Genomic DNA, 23,443 nt, shown 5'->3' on the forward strand with positions numbered 1-23,443 from the left:
TCCGTTGTTCTTCGTCCTGGGAGATGTGTGTGTGTATGTCCATATGTATGTATGTTAGACCTCCAGCACCTTGAACACTTCCAATGACAGCCAGCCTGTAGGTCACCACCGCCAACTGACATTTCAAATCAATGACTTCTTCCCCCGCTTTCTTTTCAAGTCAAGTCAAACAAAAGTCAGGTTGCATTTTTCGAAGCCAGAAAACAAGTGGGGCGTTGCTAACTTTTGTTTTGTCATTTGCGTGGGCGTGGCCCGAATCAATTGCCAACTTGCATTGGAACTCGAGCCGAACTCAAACAAGAAACCAAGAAACTCAAATGAAGACGGAAGACGGAAGACGGAGGAGCGGGGGGTGGAACGCTTGTCTTGGCCAAGTCAACAGGGGCCATTGATATTAAGTAGCCCTGGCCGAAAGCACCGGCAATTCATCATCTGTCCTCGCGCTGAAAACTTTGGCGAGTGTTCGAGGAAAAGTTTCTCCGTTCTCAGTTCTCAGTTCTGTTCCACTCTTTTCCATTTCTCGACGGGGCCAACAAAGAAGACATGAAGATGTGTCCGCCCGGCGGCCATTAATCAAACCAGCTACGTGATGTCTAGCCCGCTGGCCATAAATAAGAGCCACCCGGACCCGCTCCAGGGGAATAGAAAAATCCAAACTGGCCGAAAAGGATTTATGCAAATAAACATTTTTTATTCTCGATGTCGGGTGACGGGTTGTAAATGCAATCGATGTGGCAGGAAACCAAAAGGGAAAGTCCGGTGGGATGCTTGCACTTTAAATTAAATTATATCGAAAAAAAACAATTTAAAATAATTTATTTAGAAAGATATACCACTGATATTTATTTAAGTAATAGGTTTTTTAAATGGAAACTTCATAGGCAAACCATGTTTGTTTCAATTAGAATTAAATACGTTTCAAATAGATTGATTGTTATTCCACTAATTGATTTAAATATATTTCCAATGAGTTCTTTGTTTATTTTTTAAAATCAGTCTTCTTTTTTTCTTTTAGTGGAGTCACCTGGAAAACGCCTGAAGAGCCAGAAATTTAGTTTCCGTTGATTAATTTCCGCTCACAGCTCAATCGTGGGGTCTCGCAATTTTTTCGCATACCTCTTCCCTTTTTTAATATGATTTCCACTTGGCGGGTGAATATTGAACCGGATTGAAAAGCGTGTTGAGTGGCGGCAACCTGAAGGCTATCACTTCGGCCCGGGGAAGTGAATTAAATTTTGGGCCATGTTCGTTAAAAGGTCGGTCAAATGATTTATTTGCCATTCCCGCATTGATTTCCAGTCTCATTTCGATTTTCATTTCGATTTCTGGTTTTCGGCTGACGGCTGTCGGTTTTCAGTTTCTGGTTTTCGGTTTTCGGTATTTTTGGTTTTTGGGTTTTCTGATTTCGGAGAGAGCTACCCAGTCCACGCACTTAATGAAATCATTCCGTGACACTCGGCACTCCGCACTCCAGACCCGCGTGCAACCCGCTTAATTGTTAAATCGAATTTTGCTGCTTTGGCTTTGCGCGACAACGCGGCGTATGCGTAATGCGATTATTGAAATGTGTTGATTGGAATCAAGTTTGCATTTTAATTGGATTGCCATTGTTCGGCGCACCGAGCGTTGACAACGAACCGCTTTCAAATGGATTACACATTTTAGTTATGAACTCGAGGTGGCTCTACTTAAATTAAATTCGAATTGGATTGCGTTTGCGTTTGCACACAGCAACTGCTGGTTTTGGTTTTGGATTCTCGTGCTTCGGTTCTGAAGTGGCGTATATATTGTATATGCTATATCCTGCTCATAAATTATATGCACTTGCCCACATCCTTTGTGCGTTTTTCGGGGCTTAATGGCATTCTTCGTGTGGGAGTGCGAGTGCAGAGAGCAAATATGAAATATTTCCCAAACGAATGTGCCATAACAGTTGAGTGAATAAAACATTAACAAATATTTATTTCCATAACCGCTGCTGCCGTTTGCTGTACGGCCCCGGGGGTGTCCTTTTATTTTATTATATTTATTTTGCCTCCGTTGTGTGTGTGTTTTTTTCCGGTTTCCTTTCCTTTTTCCGTTTGTTTTTTTTTTTGTTTCCATGAGTTTCTGAGTTGGGTTGCAATAGGAGCGCAAGGACATGCTCCACTGCTGCGATTGAGATTATACCAAGCGGCAAATAAATAAAACAACGAGCGGGCAACACACACAATCGTTTTCGCCACTCGACGCACGGGTCAGAGGGCAAACCAGAGCTCCGCCGCAGAACATTGGGTTCCCCAAAAACCGGGGTTTCCCCCGAAAAGTTGCGGGAAAATTCTGCAGCCTGCAGCAGTAGCAGTAGTAGCAGTCAAAGCAGTCTGCATTCCGCTTTTCCGCTTTCCCGTTCCGCTAAAAACCACACCTAAGCACCGACGGACGGGTGCTAATGCAGCGTTTAAGGCAAAACTCTCGCCACTCGTTTTCATTTTTTTTCCTCTTATTTTTTTCTGATTTTTTTTGATGGGCAAACCACACAACGGAAAATGGCAGAAAGCCAAGGCGCACCTCTCGCATCCGGGGACTCCTTTTTCCGCGCTTTTCCAACCGCTTTCCCCTGCCACGTAAATTGCGTAAAATCCCCACAGCCAAAGCTGCGAAGCCAACGCGTACTCCTCACTAATTGCACATTTTTATCTCAATTATTGCGGCTTACTCCTTTGGAGACTTTGCTAGCTACGCGACTACAACAGGCAAGGACATAATAAAGCTGAAGAGAAGAGGTCCTGGGCACAAAGGACTCGGCAGCGCGATTCATTAAGGGATTATGTGCTGGCTATGATGTCATGTTGCATCCATTGTGCAATTTTAGAGGGCACCAGCTTCCATTATATTCAACTTCAAATTTTAAGTACACAACAAAAACCAGAATACGAAATTAATTTTGTAGAACTAATCTGTAGTTTATAAAAACATGAAACATGTTTTTAAGCTTGACTGTAAAACTTATGTTAGTTTAGAAAATTATTTACTTATATAACTTTTATCAATAAATATTAAAACATGTGAATCTATATATTAAAAGTTTTACAGGACTCATAAACATACCTATTTATTACATGTTTATGTTAAACCCCCATTGTTCCTTAAAATTCTATACTTCCAAACTAAAAAAAAAATGTGGATATTGTGATTTTTGGTCTTCCACAAGTTACATAACAACATAATAAATATTTTCGGAACTTGTTTGGCAACTTTAAACCCATTTCTATTATCAATGCAGGGCGGGCATCCGTTGCCTGTGTGTGTGTAAGTGTATGTATGTGTGTGTGTGTTGGCAAACATTGTGGCATGGGCGAAGTGAAGCGTTGCCAATTACGAGTAGGCGAGTCAACAAACTCAGTCAGCAGTTTGGGCGCCAAAAAGTATGCAAAGCACGAGCCCCGAAGGAAAATTCGAGGAGAACGAAGAGCGCTTGTCAATGAGCCCAAGTGAGTTACTTGTAATTACCACAAAATTCAATATATACACTCGTAGCTGCGGTTTTTCCTTCCCCATCTCTTTTACTTTTCTCCCTAAAAAGGAAAATTTGGATGGATGGCAGAGACAGCTGGTAGCTGCTGCCGTAGTCAAACATCATTTGGCGTAGTCGCGTTTTGGAACTCGTTTTTGCCTAACGACCCGACCATCGACTTGCGTCATATCCCGCCAAACTTGTCGAAGATGCGACGACCGCACGCACCATCACCAGACCATTCTATAGGATCCCATCTCGGTTCATGCCACACCACTCTATGCCATGCCACACCATCCCATTTCAAACGTGGTGGAGCCGCCTCTCAAATGGCAGCTGTAAAAAATCACAGCATCAGCATAAAAGTGCTTAAAAGCAGCCGCCGTGTCTTTTTAGAGCGGGCATGCTTTTGCTTTTTGCGCTTCACTTTGCACTGAATTTTCCCTCCTCGATTTTCCATCCATCCACCCCTCATTTTTTCTTTTTGGGCTGGTAAAAGTTTCGAGCAGTTTTTCTCCAGCTGATTTCTATTTTTCTGCCATTGTTGCCTCACTCTCACCACTCATCATCATCGTATTCGAGTTTTGGTTTCTGCGCTTTTAATGGAATTACTTGGAAAAATAAATTATGAAGCATTTTAATTGCCACAAAACAGATTCCATGCCCATTCCCCTTCGGTTTCCATTTCTGCTCCAGTTCTATCTCGTTAATGCGGTAACTTAATTCAATTTAGCATCTTAATCCAATCAGCAAATTGAAGAATAATTGGCAGTAAGACGGCCGCACAGGGATAATATTACATTTTGCATTTTAATTGGGATTTACTAATTAAAAAGTTTTCCCGCTCACACTCTGCCATTTGCCGAATGGAAAACAATAAGATTCTTACCAGGAATGGTTTGGTTTTCTTGGGAAAAGAGCTTACATGGTCAGATTAAGCGGACCTTTGTCAACTGTCGGCCAATGTTCTTCCTTTAAAAGGATTATAAAAGATAACTGACCCACAAGACTTTCAATATTAATTAACAGAGATTCTTTTGGATGTTGTTCCCAAAAGTTTTGCTGCCTAATTACGAGGGGAAAAGTTTAGTACTACATTCAATTTAAAAATCAATACTTGTATCTGAGAAAGCTTAAATTAAATTAAACAGCTTAAATGTTCTTTAGCTAGAAATTTAAAAAGTGTAGAAGTAGAGAAGATAAAGCTGCATTATTAACATATTGATTGAGTGTAGATTGCCAATTATTTAAAATTTGCTTAGCTATGCTTTGCGTGTTCAATTGAATAAATACAAACAAAAAAGCAAAATAAATTGTTTGGCCTAATGAATTGAAAGTGCAACAGATAACCTTTGACTTGAAATCTGTTTAATTTAACTCTTTGCAATTTCCAGTCACTTAATAAAATAATTTCTTATTTATTTAACACCCCATTCTGTATTTAAGGAAACGCTGTAGAAGGAAGAGGAAAACAAATATTAGGAAACGGCCACAAGAGACCTTTCGAAAAGGCACTGAATCGAAAGCAAGACGAGTGCACAAAACTCCGAATTCGACACGCATCATTAAATTGCTCTATGCAATTTGCGACCGATTGACATACTAAAACAAGCAAAAAATAAAAATGAAAGGGGAAAAATACGAATAAATCGAGAATATTGCGCATAAATGTATTTAAAATTACGCATTGCTCATACGCAGCGTATGGCAATATTTCCGCTTGACGGCGCCTTTTGTGCCAGGACCTCTATATATAAGTGTATGTAAGTGTGTGTGTGTCCTGCACAGGAGTCGCTGTCGGTCACTTAGTATTCTGCTCATGGACACACAGCTGACACGTCGTTGGCCAGCGGCAAAAAAGGGAATGAATGGCGAGTCCCATGGCAATCGCATAGCAACAGTGGCAATAACTCCGGCTAAAAAGGACATGTGGCATCCGAATGGGGTGGCGATCCGATCACATGCCGTGTGTTTTCAAAAAACTTACTGAAAGGATAGAGCTGCGGCCACACACGAGCTACGCAGGCCAATTTGCAATAATATTGATTTTTCATTTTCCGCCTGGGCTTTGGTCTCATACATACAATATTTTCGGTTTCATTGCCAGCAAAAACTAAAGCCAAGCGAATGGCCAAAACAAAAAAAAAGTTGACTGTAACACGCTTTTGGCTTGGCCATGCCCAAATGCCGTGCAAAAGCCAGCGATGAGCCAACAATCACACACACACAGTACACACACATACGTTCACACACACACATTCACACACTCTCGGCGATTATAGAACACCCACCCATTGGCATGTCTCGGGGCCAGTTAAATAGTCAAAGGACAACAACTCGCTGGCGACGGCGAAGGCAACTCTCTATTTCGCTGGCAAGCATAAAGTTTACACTGCTGATAGTTACGACTCACTAATACCTTTTTATTTTCTATTAAATTAATGTATGCATTTGTTTGTAAACATAAAAGTAAGTGGTAAGTTACTCAACTTGTCCCACAATTGTGTTTGCAGCATTTTTAAAAACTTTAAAAGCTTTCAAAACTTTAAAACTAATTAAATTTTGAGTCTAGTATACCCATTAATAAATCGTGGGAGAATTTGGCGGGTATATATATAGATGGTTTGTGGGCGACGCGACTTTTTGTCGAGTGGCTTGCCAAACAAAGGCAATAGTAATAATATGAAAAAAAAAACCAATGGAATTGAGTTCAGTGACCAGACCAAAAGATACCCGCTTTGTATTTTTATGCAACACTAAATGTTGCCTACTTATATGGGTAGGATTTATAAAAATGATTTAAGTCTGGTTAAATATTTTTTATTGATTTAATTAACTAGTATACTGGAAAATATTCTCTTAACTAGAAGTAAAAATATGCCTTGATTCAAAATTTTTATACCCTAGCTTTTTTATGGTATGAAGGGCTTTTAAAAAAATGAAAATGAAATAAGTTTGTGGGCTAAATACGGTCCAAAAATCAAAGGTTTTTTTTTTTATATTTTTATGCTTCCCTGAACCTTAAAACTTTTTCCGAATACAATATACCCTTTTTCATCCACTTGTAACGGGTATACAAAACAGCAACAAAAACAGAAACCAAAAGTAAAAGCAAAAAGCAAAAGCAAGCAAAACAAAATTAGTTTCATAAGTTTTTTATGAGTTCATCGCTTTTTTGTGTGTATGGCCAGCAAACTCACACATACACTTTCGCGCTCGCACACACCAGCATACACACACATACACATAGAGAGAAAGTCACACGCGGAAACAGTTACCAACACATGGATGGCAGAGTCGCCTGGCTGACTAACCAGCTTTTGTGCCAAGGGTCGAGTGTTGGGGCGTTCGTCGCGTGGGTGGACGCCTCCCCCTAAAAACACCCATCACCCGCTGCCCTATCCCCCTCTCCCTCTCCCCTTCTCCCTCTCACTCTCCGCTTCTCCCTCTCCCTTTTTTTTTTTGCCAATGTTCTGGCACTTCCGTCCAACCCCGCTCTTCTCCTCTCTCCCTCACACAAACATACACAATTTGAGGAACTTTTAGGCAGGCAAATAATTCACAGAAATACACACACACACACATATATGTATATATGTAGAGCAGGAAGCCAAGTAAAATATATTGCGAGTAAATTTCTTTTGTTGCTCGGCTAGACGTTTAGTCGCAATGTGCGAGCGAGATGGAGCTACAGCACAGGCAACGGCGACAATTTGTTAAATTGTTATTGTTATTTCTATGTTAAATGCTCCACTGCCCCCCAGAATGGCCACCCAAACCGAAGGAAATCTACCCACCTATATAGACCACCCCCTTCTTTATTCATTTTTACCACCCAGCGGCTGCTGCACGTAACGTCGATCTGCATAAATTATGTGAAATTTATAAGGACAACACAGAAAGACGGCCAGCGGCATTCGCAGCCTCTGTTCAGCTAGGAAAAACTTATTACGCAAAACAAATATTGTACAACAATTTCCCTTTTATTGTTCAGTTTTGTTGTCCTTCTTTTTGGGTACTGACCCCCCAAACGGAGAAAGCTGGCTTCCTTTTTTTAGTTTAATCGGAGGTCCTGCAGGTGGCTACTTAGGGGGTTTATTCCTGAACAGCGGAATAATGCAGCTGGGGAAGTGAGAATACAATAAAGAAAAGGGCAATTAGAAGGAGCAAAGCTCTTCACCCGAGGAGCAAAAAAGTATAAATGCAAAGACCTCAGGGGTTGAAATGAAAAAGTTTCCAAAGGAGTCAGTTGCTGAAAATTAAAACTTTCAAAAAGAAGAAGAGTTCCTTATGATAGCATATCAAAAGTTTAAAGAAAGTAAGTATCACTATTTTTTTGAGTAGGGAGTTATTTGTTAAATATATGTTCTTATATTTTTAATTCTTGAAATGAGAGAATATATTTAATAAGCTGATATATATTTAAATAAAGAATTCTATTATCCGTAGTTTTCAATCTTAGGAAAAATAAATCCGTTTTTCTACCTTTTCCAATCCCTAAAATGTAAAGAACTTGAAAAGTCCACTTTGGCAGCGATAACGATTTGTTTACACGGCGAATGGGGGAAAATGCGAGGCAAACAATGGGAAAATAAATTGCATTCACGTCGGCGGCGCCTTGCCAATTACAGTAAAGAGCGCATAAATTGGGGGGAGTGGGGGGAAAGCTTGCGCTGTGAGCTGTTGGCCGCCAGTCACTCGGCTCCACATGTCACATTCTTGCACGGCATATGACTGACCATTTCCGCTCACATGGCCAACGAAAATGAAAATGAAAACGAAAACCGCCGCGATTTTCCACGGTTTGTCATTGGCTTTTGGTTGGCAGGGAAATCGGGTTCAAGTGAACTAATGGAGGTGGTGGCAGCCAGAAGCCTTGGATTTCATTAACCCAACAACAACAACAACAACAACAACAATAGCAACAAAACGAAAAAGCCATAATGGCAAGCGACGGCAACAATGTCCATAAACAGAGCAAAAGGCAATTCCGATTCGTGTGAAGCTCTGCGAGTTACGAGCTTAAGTAGCCAGCCCCATTCAAGGCCCCCGCAAAAAGGTGACCGGTGTTAGTGGGAAACTTAACCACCCACCCACTTGCCACCCACTCAAACCCCCCTTTGAATGGCCCATACAAATTGATTTTCCCACTCTGTGAAAGAACTCCCAACGACAAGTTGATTTCGCCTCTGTTCTTTTTGCTTCTGGTTACATTTCGCTTCGTTTTCCTCCCGATAATGTGAAAGCGAAAGTCGTGCCATAAAATAGAATTATCCACCAGTTGAAGTTTCCTCTCACTTTTTCCCATTCGCAATCAGGTGCTTACGTAGGCACATGTCAATTATCCTTTTTCGATCCGGCCTCCTTTGACAGCTGAAAGTCAGTCGGTCAATTTGGTAGCAAATCAATTAGTCCGCAGCGAAACTTAATGCTCCTTCGCATGTGGAGTTTGGAACGAAGTTTCTCTCTGGATCGGAACAGATTAATGTTGGCCTAACTCGACCATTAATTTCTGCGCTTGACAGCGTCAGATTAATTTAATGAGCTGGCAGAGTTGCGATTTGCAGGGGATTTGGGGAGTACGAGTATATAAATATATCACATATTGCAGAGTTGTTTTTAAAGGTCAGGAAATGGAAATAGACTTTTGGTATCCTCCACACAAGTCAAACAGTACAATTGCTTTGTGATATCTTTTGTGTACATTTACAAAGTAAATATTCAACATAAACAAAAGATAAAAATAGCCTGCAGCTCAAAATTGACATAATAAGCCATCAAAAGCACGCGGCACACATTTCAATTATATTTTTATGCCGCAAATGGCCTTTGGCCCCAGGTCCCTTGGTTAATTATAACAAAATATTGATGTGATAAGGCAAGGCCAATTTTCACGGCTCACACGAATGAAAGTCAATCTCTCGCGCAAACAAACGCAAACACACACACAAACACATACAAACACAAACAAACACAGACAAACAAACACAAAGCCTGACAAGTTTGAGTTGTCATGTGCAATTTGCTGTGAAAGGTCGAAAGCAATCGATCGATGAGAGTGCTTAATTGTTGGCCAGGTTAAAACAATTGGTGGAATAAAGCGTGGGCGGACTTAACGCATTTTGGATCCATTTATATTGACACTTGTTCATGCTTAAAAATTAATCAGCGATGAGCCGTTTGTATTCGGATTCGATTCGATTCGATTCGAACTGAGTTTCCATTTTCAATCTGCACATTCATCATTTTTGCCGGGCAGGACCTGTTCAATTATTTAGGCCCGGATGGCAGGGGAAGATGGCAGGACTGAGGAAAAGCTACTTAGCGGCTTAGAAATGGACCAACTGGGAGTGTCGACAAATGGCCATTGTGAATTCATGTTGGTTTCGACACGTGCCAAATGTCCAGCAAGGTCAAGAGATTTATGATGGCGAAAGTTGGGGATGAAAGTTAGAGGACAAGGATGCTTTCAGGCAAAAGGATCTTCCCTGCTAATCTAAATCTAAATCCAAAGGGTTATGAACACGTTTTGCTTTCAGAACCGCTTTTTGCTTAATTCATTAGCCAGAGTTCCATCTCTGATGATGGCAATTAAATACTTGGCAATCCCCTTTGATCTGTGGTCATTTTAAACTTCGACCATCGTAATTAAATTCAAGAGCTGCATTCGTCTCCTTTCCGATCCGATCAACTTCCGATGAGCTCGGTTCAGTCCGGAATTCATTGTTTGTTTTATTAACCCCAATTAGTGCGTCTGGTTGTTCCCAAAGGATTGTGTCCGTTGCAATCCGATTGGTTTTCAATTAACTGACAAGCCATCATAATTGATGCTCTGTTCACATCGCCAGACATTTATTAAATGGCCGAAAGGGTGGAGCAAATTTAAGTTATGGCCAGTCTGGGATGTTTTGAGGTAATAACTTTATACTCCATCAATCGATTTTGCATGAAGTTTGAATGTTTCGTATGCAGCAAATATTTTAAAGCTATTTAAAAGAGTTTCTCTAATGGCTCATTCTTAAAATTTCTTGGTTTCGGTTTTAGGTTCCTAAAAAATTTAAAAGAAATCATTCAAAAGCAATTCAGACTTTAAGAACTCCCCATTCGTTCGCCGTTTATTTGATGACTGTCATAATACTCAAAAATAAGCGATAAATTTAAATCAATGGCTCAATATGAGTGATTTAATTGCGATTTCATTTGGCTGGCGAGCTGCGAGTGAGTGTCTGGCGAGCTGTTAAAATTCAAATTAAAAGCCAGAACGTGACCAAAAAGTGAAATTGCTCGAAGGCCGCTCAACTCGGCCGCTTTAATAGGCAATTTGCAGTCGTAATCCAAATGCAAGCCGTTTGCCAGAAGTCACGCACATTCTTCTGAGGACGAACAGCCGCAGGACAGCGAAATTATTTTACACATTTAAAGGCGATAAAGTTTGGGACCAAACAGCAAATGCAACTGGGATGAAATATTAGTGGTGAATGCCGGGGCTTTAATGGCCAATAAATCGATTTGCTTTCGGCAGCCAAAGCCACGCACTGCAGCCCTGCTTGTTCTACCAATTTCGGTCACAGAAGGGGGGAAAAGAGGGAGGGAAAAGGGGAGGGGGAGGGGAACGGGGGGAGGGAACGGACCAAAAGTGTGGGCCAAGTGCTTATCGGCACGCATGCACGCAGCTGGCGGCAATTTGGATACGAAGATAAAACATTTATTGGCCACATAAAACGGGTGAAATTACCAAGGACCCAACTCCACAGTGGCCACATCCTGTTCTCCCGGCTTTGGGATATTGAGTTCGATCCGGATCGCCTTTGTAATTTCCCCCCAGCAACCGCATTCAACCGCCCCCATTGAACTTCGGCCAGCAAATCAATTTCAATCTTCACTCCACTCGCAACGGTTTGCATTCAACATTTTGGGGCCACAAATTAGACAAATGATTTTGAGCATTTGTCATAATCGTGCAGAAGGGACTTCCTTTGTCCTGATGGCTAAAGGACCCAACTGGTTGCTTAAATTCTTTGTCCTTTGCCTCTGAGCGGGTTTTCAAGCAGCTGCAATTTTTGGACAATAAAGGGAGAGCTTGTAGTAAATTAGAATGTTCCAAGCTTGGTTCTTTATTTTCTTGAACTCAGGATTAACTGCTCTTGGGATGTTACTAAAATTTGTGATTTATAGAGAATAAAAAGTGAATTATGAAGAGGTTTTGCTGAGATGTTTACAAATCTTGTAAAAAACTGTTTCAGGAAATAAAATATTACTTTAAAAAGACGAAATATAAAACCCATAAAGAGTTTAAATGTGTTTGAGGAATTAAATTCACATAATACTTTTAATTTGACTGCTTGTATAATAATTAATAGAAAAAACAACCCCCACATGTTCATTATTGTTTGTCAAAGAAGTCCTAACCTTTGAATTCGTAGGTTCGCTTTGTCATTTTCCCATCCATTATTTCAGTCCTTTCAAATTTATCATTTCGCGGAAACTTCAAAAGCGCCGGGCGGAAACTTTTGTTTCAAGCGGTGCAGAAAAGAGCGAAAAAAGTTTAATTAAATAAATTACAAAATGCTTTGCCAGCGACAACAATTCATTAAAAGGACCGAAAAGACAAAGGCAAGCCAGCCGGGGCAAAAAAACAAACAAAAAGTTGAGGCATCCTGCCAGAAAGACGAGCTGCGAGTCGAGATGCGTTTTGCAAGGATTCAGGATTCTCAGGATTCTCGCTGGCAAATTAAAAGCCAACTGTGAAGGCGCCCATAAATCTCAGCCAGCAGGTGAGTGGGTGGTGCTTTTTAGGTGGCTGGGCTGTTGGTGGGTTTAATGGTGACGGTGCATAGACAAAGGGCGGCTAAGCAAAAAGCGGGCAGCCACAATAACTTTTAAGAAATTATTATGTTGTTTCTGCTGTTTTTCCCCGCTCTTTTCAGATTTCTACAGCATGGACACGAAACGATGTCGACTTATTTGCATGTTTGCCAGGCGGTATTTTCTTTTTTTTTTCTTTCCTTTCCATTTTTTTTTGTTGTATTTCTGTTGTTGGGTGCTTTTAGTTTCCGGCGCGTTGCACTTGGAGCGAGGTTCAGACAAAGTTGCCGCACAGACAAACAATGCGAAATTGCGGGGGCGGTGTTCTTTCAAATTGCGTTGAAAGCTCCCGAATGTCCCATTTTGTCGTGGGGAAAAGGCCAGCAAAAAAGCATAGAGGAGCCAACACAAAAAAAAAAAGGAAAAAAAAGGAGCCGGGCGAATAAAAGCAAAAAATATGTGACACGAACAACGGCAAGCGACAACGTTCCGGAACAGAAACGGAAATTGTGAAATATACAAATGTTCGTCTTGTTTAGGTGAGCTACATGCAAACTGGCCGGGCCACCCACCTACACTGAGAAAAAAGAGCAATGAAATGACTAAAGAATTTTATGAAAACTCAGCCAAATTTATTTACATAAAGAACATAACTACAAAACACAAAATGAATAGAGACAAGCAATATCAATTTATATTTTATATTGCTTTTTTTTATTGGACAATTTTTCTTTCTCAGAAATGCTTGATATTAATTACCTAAATCTAATTCTATGCTTTTTGTCAGTACAAAGAAATTCGTAGAAAGGATTTATTTTTGTGAAAAGTGTGGAACCAAATGAGTTAAGATTTAAAATTTGGTTTTTCCTGAGTGCAAGCGATTGCGCCTCGAGAGTTTAGTGGACAAGGGTAAAAGGAGAGCTTTGTAATAAAAATATATGGATCTGGCCTGGACAACGGCAACATGTCGCATTGTTAAAAAAAAGACAAGAAGACAAAAAAAAAAGAAAGGAAACGGAGGACAGAACGAAGCAATCCCGACAATTTGTAGCCAGGCGTTAAACGCTGGAATATCCGGTGAAACACGCTTATTAAAACGGCAGCATTTAGGCCGGTTCACACCCCACTTTGTCCGCAGGGATAACAAATTGGAAGGACAACAACAAGGCAAGGACCAAATAAGGCAAACAAAAAAAGGAAAACAACCTGATCGTGCAATGAATGTAAAAAGAGACTCCGGGCACTAAAAACTGGCAATCATTGTTTACAATTGCATCCAGGATTCCTCGATTTGGGAAATGAGAGCAAAAACGATACTTGCATAAATTATTTAAATTTTTGTTTAACGTTTTATGGGAAGCGAAATTCATTTAAGCGGTTTTTATTCTGCAAATATTTTGATTGTCAGAAATGCGTTACATTTTTATTGAATTGAAATCACGTTGTTTTAGCAAACGAATTATTTGGTTTGAGTGTTTTTGTGTTAAAAACGAAAAGTCAAATAAAAAATAGTTTTTTAGGAAGCTAAAAGGATACATGTTTAAGTGAATTAAGTGGTTAAAGGGTAAAAAATTTTAATTTGTACAACTATTAGATGTTATTTTTATTGTTGCGGTATTGCTAATAAAAAAGGCGAGAGCATACAGAAATAAATGTATAAAAATTTCTTTTTTTAAACAACAAACCGATATTTGTTTACCGTGGGAAAATTGTTGCATGGCACTTCATTAAATAATACATATTTTTATTGCATTTATAGTAGCGTTTTTTGTACGCTTATTAAGTGTCAAATGACTAATAGTACAAGCCTTTCACATCTGTTAGGCACTTTCTAGTTGAAGGCAAGCATATTGACACTTATTTGGCCCCAAAAAGTAGGCAATTATCGATTGGCTTGAGAGCCTTCGAAAGACGAACCACAAGGTCGTGGCTTCCAAAATATGCCTTTCTGCTATAATTGCCTGTCACTGCCAAAACGACGAAGCGAAGAAGAGGAATTTCGTAATTAGTTTTGAGCAGCTCCCATTTTTTGGGTTTTTGTGTGATTTAATTAAATCAAATATCCTTAAGGCTTTGATAATTGGCACAACCGGGCCGCAAGTACTGTCAGAAATCATTGCGAAATATTGGCAAGCCAGAGGAACGGAACAAATGCAGGCAGGAAACTGCCTTTTGGCAGCTGGCCAAAAGCACAGAGAAAGGATTTGTAATTACGAAATTAAAACAGCGAGCGACAGCTGGCCCAAAAATGTATGATGGACTGTCCAAAGTAAATGAATGGATGCCTTTGGATGGCTGGACGGTTGGATGGTTGGATGGCTGACTGTTTTTGGGCAACTAGATGGATTGGCAGGCGAAACAATGTGGGCAGATCAGCCTTGGGGTGTGTGGCTCTACAATATCCGTTCGGCTGTGCAATCTGAGCCGCAGCTCCTGCTCAGCTCCTGCCGGCGTGTCCTGCCACTGACGGATGCGGATGCACCACCACGGCAGCACCACCATAACTACACCAGCACCAGCACCACCACCATTGCCATGAGCAACATAACCGAGAAAAACACGGCCAACAACAAGTGCAACGTGTCGTGACCGAGGCCACACCCCAGGCATTTCATTGGGCTCTCGAGTGGGGCAGATCGGGTGGTTTTTGGGTGGCAGTGGGTGGTGCATGGGTGGTGCATGGCGGCAGGTGGTCTCTCATTGAAATTTGTTGCATTATGCTCAGGATGCTGGCTGAATGTCCTTGCACGCTGCTCACTGCTCGCTGTTCACTGCTCACTACTCACTGCTGCACTTGATTGTCAACAAAAATTGTTTTGCTGCATGTCCTTGTTGCATGCAACAGCAGCAACAACAGCAGCAGTAGCACTTCGCAGCACTTTGAAGTGACTGGAATGGCAGGCAAAAGGACACGCAGCTGTAATTAAATTTTGTGAAAGAAATGGCCAAGTCTCCCTGCTCGACGCCTTCGAAACGTAATCATCTCTTGCGGCCAAATTAGTGCCAAACAATGTGACATCGTTGACAATTTAAACCTAAATAAACACACGTGGTTCCCCGTGTGTGTGTGTGTGTGTTTTCCCACTGTCTTTTATTTTCCGGGCTCACGTAGCCACGACTACACTTGAAGACGGCCATAAAGATAAATGTTTTATATACGTGAATTGCTTTGAATAAAAGACTCGTTTTGCCCTGTTTCACGGGCTGCCGTGGCAAGTAGGCAGGCAGGCAGGCAGACAAACAAACAAACAAACAAACTAACAGATGAACAGCGACTCCCAGCCACATAATAACTCATACGCCCCGTGGTGCGCGTCTCTCCACTCGCATTTAAGCGAATCCTCGTTTACGCTTTGCATTTGAAGCTTAATTGCGATTGTGTGGGTGGAAAACAAGGAGCACACAACACGGAATTCCTTAATGTGCAGTTAAAACTTTAAATGTTGTTAATTCACAGTGTTTGCCGTGGTAATCTGAAGAAATTAGGGCGTGTTTTAAATACAGTTCCCCCAAAACAAACTCAACAAACTTCGTGTTGCTTTCTAGGAAACTTTATAAACACAAGATAATGGGAATTGGCACTGATTTTCTCCATTTCCTCTTTGGTTTCGTCTTTTTGCGACGTTTAATTCAGTCCATATGTCCTGGAACATACTTATGTCCTTTAATATGAGTTTCTAAGAGCCGTATTAAACCGAATGTCTGACCATTAAAAATCGCACGCTTTTCCGTTTCGAAGCAGAGACAGTTGTGTTCAAAATTATAGTTTCCTGGTTTCGGATTCATTTCAAACTGAAGAAAAAAGGTATTTGAAAATATTCTTCATTTGTTTAATTTTAAAATGTAAATTACTTTTTTCTTTTTCAATTAATTTTTTCTATGTATCATTGGGTGCTATATTTTCGAGCTCAACTATAAGTGTGTGAGGTTGTGTCTCCTTCCGAGCAAAAGTATGTGTGCTGGCAATTTATTATGAGATGCCTCATCTTAAGGGGCCGTCAAGCAAAAAAGGGAATATGCTGGCGGGGCCATAAATTCCTTTTAATAACATATTCAAATTTAGATAATATCCGCCTCTAGTGCAATATTAATGCTTGCATACTCCTCAAAGATATATATTACATATATATAAGTATATATTTTATGAGCTCGGATTGGATTGTGCAATGTCAGACGCCTGAAAACTTTACTGAGTTATCCAGACACCTAAATTATCCGGGCGACAGCGCTTGGAATTTCTTCGGGCTGAGTTTCCTCGCTCAAAGAGATTCAATGAGCGCTCCTATTTCCCCTTATAACAATTTGGCCATTTGCAGTTGTATTTCGGATTCATAGTTGGAATAGAGACTTCTTAGCGTTTACGTAAGAAGCATCATGAATATGTACAAGTGTGTATGTATTCCCCGGGGATTGTGTCTCTCTGTCTGAACGGCCATGTTATTAATGAAGCATTTGCAACGTCTCTAGTAACTTGGCGGACTTTTTTTCCAATGAAACTGGAGAAATGGCCGAGAAGAAGGTGTAGGGATTTGTCGGGGATTTTCTTGAATTGACTGACGACGACTGAATACGTTGAATGCCACGCCCACATGGCAGGCGAGGCAATCTCCAATTGAAGCGAACGAGAAATGGAAATTTATTGAACGGCATTCATATGCTGCGCATTATTAATATCGATTAGGGGGCGTTGTGCGAGATGACTGGCGCATCTTGAGGATGTGGATACATGTGTGGGTCCGAGATTGAGATAGCTTGCACTTCTCTAGTTCCTTTCGCCACGGATAGATATATATAAAAAAAGCGAAGGGGCCCATCAACAATGGCGTTGGGTTCTCGGGTATCTGCAGATAAGGGGATCAGCTTGCTTTTGTTGTTTTTTTTTCTGTGCCACCGCCATTGTTTCCAAAGGGGATACGTGACACCCAACGGAACGCAGAAGGGGCAACATCTGTCTGCAACTAAGCGGCATTTCAGCAATAATCAAGGGTCCTTTGTTGTTGTCATTAGATTGCGGCAGACTGCCAACCCAAATCGAACACGGGCCACATGATTATGTCAGCTTTTGGATCCCAAACAGGTGAAACTTCCTAAAAACCCTATATATGTATATAATATATTATATATCTTTATATTGGTAAGGAAAGCATGTTTCTTGTGACCAAATTTTCGACATGTAGATGACAAAAAGACACTCAATTCGTAAAAAATCATTTAGGAAAATGAAAGACGTGACTTCGTTGCATTCTCAGCTGCTTGGGATGTTCATAAAAGGAGCAAAATTGATTTTTCTATAAAAAATAAAATAAAAGAAAGGAAGGCAGCACAAAGTGGCACACTCTCGCATAGACACACACACACTCACACACACACACACGTAAATACATGCACAAAGAAAAACGCTTCTAGGCAGCCGCAAAAGCAGAAACAGAAGTAGGCCACACTAGGAGCATTTCCCCCCGAGCACCCACCACCTCCACCCCTAAAAAACCACCCAACCACCACCCACCGCTGAACCCTTAAACTCTTGTTTGAGCTGCACTTGAAGGAGATGCTGATGGTGGCCATACTTTCGCCAGGGGAACCTCAAAACCATAAAGCCAGTTTAGCGAAATCGCACTGTTCAAGTTCCCTGATTTGATATTCCCCCGAAGAAAGTTGCTGGTTTTATGGCATGACTCTCACTTGGTTAAAATATTTAATTAAACTTTGTCTAATTAATCGGAACTCCTCTATGAATTACCAAAACAAATTGTGTATGGGATTTCAGGAAACCCTATCACCCAACCAGTTTTACCCCTAACAAATGTGCGTTTAAATTTTTGATTCCCATCCATGTCAAATTGTTCTGAGTCTTCAATGATGCTCAAAGAGGTGACCCAAAACGAAACTTCCAGAGTTTATATATTTGTCAATTTTAATCCGATTCCAAATTGACATGCCTTTAAATGTTTGCGATGGAAATCCTAATCGAACTTCGTTTACATTTTTCAATTCGGAGATGGTCGATTATCTGACCTCCTTCCTTGTCAAATTTTTCTGAGTTTTCAATGATTTTCATTTAGGTGACCCAATACTGGACTTCCAAAGCCGATATCATTCCTAAATATCGAGCGTTTAAATTTTTCAATTTGGATGGTCGAACTTTTACCATTCCCTAAATGCGTGTGCTTATGTTTTTTAATTTAGTGAAGGTGCATTTTTTGAACCTTTTAAATAAAATATGAATGAATGAATATGAAAGGGTATTCCAATAGCGACTCCTTCTTGGCCCAGTCACGCCTTCTTGGCTTTTAACTCCTGCTGGCTACTTAGTTGCAAAGGCAGTTGGTTTCTTTATTGGCTGCGATTTAGCTGCGTTATGGCCAAATGATTGAGTGGCCTAAGAGTGCCACTAATGCGGAGCGTGCTGAGGCCTGGCACTCGAAATGGTGGCAACGTGCGAGAGTGGCATAATGCCGCCATATAATCATTAGCCAGCTGGCAACGGGTTGAAACTATTGGCCTCTTCGCTGCTGCACTTAACTGCCAGCTTATTTTGCATATTGTTCGAACGAGTTTTTCGTCGAGTCGAGTGCCGTGTGAATGATATCCTGAAAATCCCTCAACGGCAACGGTGACTGTGAAACAAAGTCGGGTGGCTCAGCGACAAGAAAAAGCATCAGCGAAAGGTAAGCTGATTATGTAACGCACATGGAGTGAGTGTGTGGCGGATGTGCGGGTGTGTGTGTTCGTGTGTGAGTATGTGTGTGTGTCTGCTTGTGTGCATGGCAGATAGCGCTAACAACGGTCGCACGCTGACGCCATTTTGTTTCGCAACTTTTCAACAGCTCTTTTTCAACTGTTTTTATTAGTGATTTCCGTTGAAAACAAGTTAAAATATGCGCATTAGATATATGGTATGTTTTTGCGCCACCTTCCTTAGCCGCTGCTGCCAAAGGAATTTGCAACTAAAAGTTTTTGTGGGAGAATATGTTTAACATGCACCTGCATGCTGTCCGCAGACTTATTCGAACATCAAATATTCCTCAGCCTTGGCTTAGCAGTGCTCAAAAATGTGGTCATGTGACTAAAAGAAACTTTAATTTAAATTTTAAAAATATATTTCAACTTCTTTTCGTTAGTTTTTTCTGAATTTGCATTATATTTGTTCTGCTGAAATTAAATTCCAGAAGATGCTTATAAGTATGCTACAAAAAGATTTCATTTCAGGATGCAGCTGACTGATTTCTCTTTGTGTAAAACCTGACCAAAATGGGGTCACCTTTATATTCGAAGGCCGTTTACGTACGGCAATTATTCGGCGATCTCGGCGACCAAGGAACCAAGGAATTGCGGAGCGGCACTCCTCGCACTTTGCCGATAATTGATAGAGCCTCTGGGCCAATCCAAGCCAGTTCAAGCCGAGCCAAGCCAAGTCGGATGAGCCGGAGCCAGTCGGAGGAGAAGGAAGACAAAGGATTCGACGCTCTGACGAGCACTTGGCGAACTTAAATTGCCCAGCCTGGATGGGCTGGATGGGTTGGTTTGGCATGTGAGAGCACCCCTGGCTGCCATGACATTTGAATAATGCACGTAGCAAGTGAATGGGCGGACAGGAGCAGGAGCTGGGGAAGGCATGCAGGAAGTGCGGGGGACAGACCACCAATTCATTATCGATTGAATCGATGTGCACTGAGTGAGTACTGAAAACTGATGGAAATTTCCTCGAAAAAGGAAGTGGAGGAGGAAAATGAAAGCAAAACAATGGCACAGATTCGAGAATGCCCACAATTCAAAAGGAATTCAATAAATGCCGACATTAAAGACCAGCTGGCAATAGAGTTTAACTACGACCAAAGACTATAGAATATCAAGATGTTGCATCCCATACAAAAAATTTTTCGTTTCTGTTTCGAGCTTCATGATGCGGTCGGTCGGGGTAAAAAGGGAAAATCTAAAAATAGAAACACGACGAACTGCTGCTTTCGGCTTTCGTCTTCGTTTTTAATATTCGTCGTGTTCCCAAATTGGGAATTTGTTCACAGCTGGCAATTTTCAGTTTATCGGGCTTTATACACTTTACAATAGTAGAAGGGTATATCAGACTTGTAAAGCATTATTATTTTATTTTCTTTAATTTTCATTTAAATCATAATTTTTCGTTTATAATAATTAAATTAAAGAATTCATAGGTGCAATATTAATAATATTCCTTATTCATATAATTGTGACGTTAAGTTTTCACACATGCGCGTGTACATACGCGTGTTAGGGTATTTTGCTGCTCACCATGATACAATTATACAAGGTAGTCCACTCGGCTTGCCGAAGTCGTTCGGTTTTGGTTCCGTGCCTGCGTGCCTGCTTGTATGTAGCCGTATCACTCACACTTACTTGTCAAAGCTAAAATAGGGGACTATGGATTTTGCCGAGTGGACTACCTTGTATAATTGTATCAGGCTGTTCACCACTTGCATGAACGCAAAAAAAATTATAAAAACAAAAAATTAAAAAAAAAAAATGTAAAAATAAAATAATTAAATAATTTACAAAAAAAAAAAGAAAAAAAAACAATTTATGATATGGCTGGGCTGGGCGGGGATACGAGCCCGGGCCTTCATGTACACGAGGCATAGCATCTACCACAACACCACCGGGCTTCATGAAGCGCGGCGAACTAATTGAGTATATGGTCTTAGCTGCCTTTAAAAGTGCAAAGTCATGTGGGTCTCCATATCAAGACCCACCATAGAACGATTTTTTTGAGGTCATGCAACATCTTGATATTCTATAGTCTTTGCTACGACGAATCAATGGCCCCTTTGTTTTCTATTTACTTGATTTCCAAATGTAATTGTCAGTGTCGCCGCAGCCCGCCCCTCCGGCATTCCATTAGCAGTCGATGCCAGATAGAAGCCCAAACCCCGGCGGCTCTGTCAACAGCTCAACATATCAATCATACGCAGTGTGGTGCGTGTTTGGTGCGTGCCCCTAATGCCTCCAATGCGGTGCAGGGTGGCAAATACATGCGACGCCTGTTCTTATAAATAATTTAGACCGCATATTACTCCAAAATAACAACACCCCTCCGTTGACACGTTCACTTTGCCTCCGCACTCCGGACTCAGTACTAACACAAACATACACACACACACAGACACATACACCCGCACACAAAAACTGTCATTAGTGAATTATTTAAATTACGCCGACGCCAGGAAAGCAAATATTGCAGACAGGAAGGAACTTCCTGCTGAGAGAGTTTTGTTAAATTAACTTACTGGCTAAAGGAAGGCAAAGCAAATAGCGCCAGAATCGCTCTAAATTCATGTATATTTAAATAAAATAAATGAAACTGCAAAGTGAATTTTTGAAGGAAGTGGCAGTTTGCCTTCAGGCTGGATGAATTTAAAAGATTATCCCTTGCGTTTCCTTCTACTGCCTAACTCAATTATAAGGTGTTTAAGTAAACAACAATAATTGAAAGTGTTATGGGTTATATTTAATTTTAAAATATATATTTCTTTTATTTTAAGAGATGTATTTGACATTAAGAAATTCAAGGTTTATTTAAATTAAACCTCTAAAGTACTTTCGTCTTTCAGTTGATGTTTAATTGGAAATAATGACGAATTTTCCTTAATAGTAGTATTAGTAACGACTTTCAAATAAGTACACTATATTATTTTTTTAGAGGTCCTCTTCAAAAGGTGTCAAGGCAATGCTGCACTATTTTTTGGTGTTTTAATCCACTGGTTTTTTTAGTTTAGTTTAGTGCGTTCGTCACTCACCTGAGATTCTCGATGCGCGGCCTTCGGCACTGCGGCCGATTGCGGCGGTGGCTGCGATCCTTCTTGCAGCGGCAGTCGCAGTGCATGATGCAGAGGGCGATGGACGAGATGACCGTTATCACAAAGGGCACCGCGAAGAAGTGGATGATCATGGCCACCTGGTCGTCGTGGTTGTAGGACGTCAGCACCACCGTCTTGTTCTTGCGCGAGTAGAAGCACGGAAAGATGGCGCCCTCGATGCCGTAGTAACCGTTGAAGTTCTTGCACGTGACCGAGGGCGGATAACCGCATCCCTTGATGTTCACCAGGAGCGTCGCCTCGCCGGACTGCTCCATGTCCGACGTAAAGTTACTATAGTCGGTCATATTCTCGGGTATCGTAATGTTCTGCTCAACGAATGTCACATAGATATGAACGCAGCGATACAAATCGGAGGTGCAGCCCTCGCGACACGAACTCCACGAGCAATTGAATATGCCAACGAGATCCTCGCGACGCGTCGTTGTGCACAGTGTTGGCTTCTCGATAAAGTCGTGGCTCAATGTCGATATGGCCGGATCGACGTAGAGCGGTACGAGGAAGAGCAGCGACGCACCGGCGGTCACCGAGAAGAAGGCCAGTGTCGAGGTGCCATAGAAACGCGCACGTTCCCGCCACGAACGAAAGCGCCGATTGCCATTTTTCTTTTTCGGAGCCAGTTCTCGGATTTTACGTAACCGTAGCTCTTGTTGTTGCTGCTCGAGTAGTAATTCCGAACTGCCACTCCTCATATTATTGTCGGTGCACACAGGGCGCTGATGTTGCTGATTGTTGCTGCTGCCTTAGCTGCTGCTGCTGCTGCCGCTGCTGCTGCTGCTGTTGCTGCTGCTGTTGCTGCTGCTGGCGTTGCTGCTTGTCTTGTTTCTGTTGCTGTTGTTGCTGCTGCTGCTCGTGTTGCTGCTGTTGCTGCTGTTGCTGCTGTCGTCGCTGGCTGCGCAGCAGCAGCTGCAACGGCATCAACGCTGCTCCGTCGCCGCTCCGTCGCTCTGCTGCCGCTCTGCTTGCGATGTTGCACTTGTGTGTGCAACGGCGACGTCCGCCTACCGCAACATCCAGAGCGCCGATTTGAGGTTATGTACACACGCTTCGGCGCAGGATAAACTTTTTCAAAGTCCAGTTAGATAGAGAGACTAAGGCAGTTTCTGAGAGAGAGTTGGTGAGAGAGATGGGGAACAGCTGTTCCGTAGAATGTCGGCGAAATGGAGCGACAGAGACAGCGACAGCGACAGAGAGACAAAGAAGGGGAGAGACAGAGAGCGACAGTCAGAGAAAAGCGCGCTCTGGCGTTTGCATTTGTCCTGGCTTATTGTTTACTCCGCTCGCGATTTTCACACTT

The 23,443-nt window shown here is 41.5% G+C and overlaps 1 protein-coding gene and 1 long non-coding RNA gene across 2 annotated transcripts in view; one reads left to right on the forward strand and one right to left on the reverse strand.

The window, feature by feature from the left end:
* Positions 1 to 22,921, reverse strand: part of LOC108098901 (protein tipE) — a 30,795-nt gene extending 7,874 nt beyond the window's left edge. Inside the window, exon 1 of the mRNA XM_017202097.2 lies at positions 22,069 to 22,921. Within this exon, the coding sequence (XP_017057586.1) occupies positions 22,069 to 22,838 (770 nt within the window). The 5' untranslated portion in view covers positions 22,839 to 22,921. The remainder of the gene's footprint in view (positions 1 to 22,068) is intronic.
* Positions 1,637 to 3,049, forward strand: LOC108098906. Its single transcript, XR_001771894.1, has 2 exons — positions 1,637 to 1,932; positions 2,533 to 3,049. It is a non-coding gene; the product is annotated as an uncharacterized LOC108098906 (long non-coding RNA).
* Positions 22,922 to 23,443: the final 522 nt, after the last annotated feature.

The sequence above is a fragment of the Drosophila ficusphila genome, unplaced genomic scaffold (assembly GCF_018152265.1).
Source record: "Drosophila ficusphila isolate 14025-0441.05 unplaced genomic scaffold, ASM1815226v1 contig_791, whole genome shotgun sequence".
Taxonomy (NCBI): domain Eukaryota; kingdom Metazoa; phylum Arthropoda; class Insecta; order Diptera; family Drosophilidae; genus Drosophila; species Drosophila ficusphila.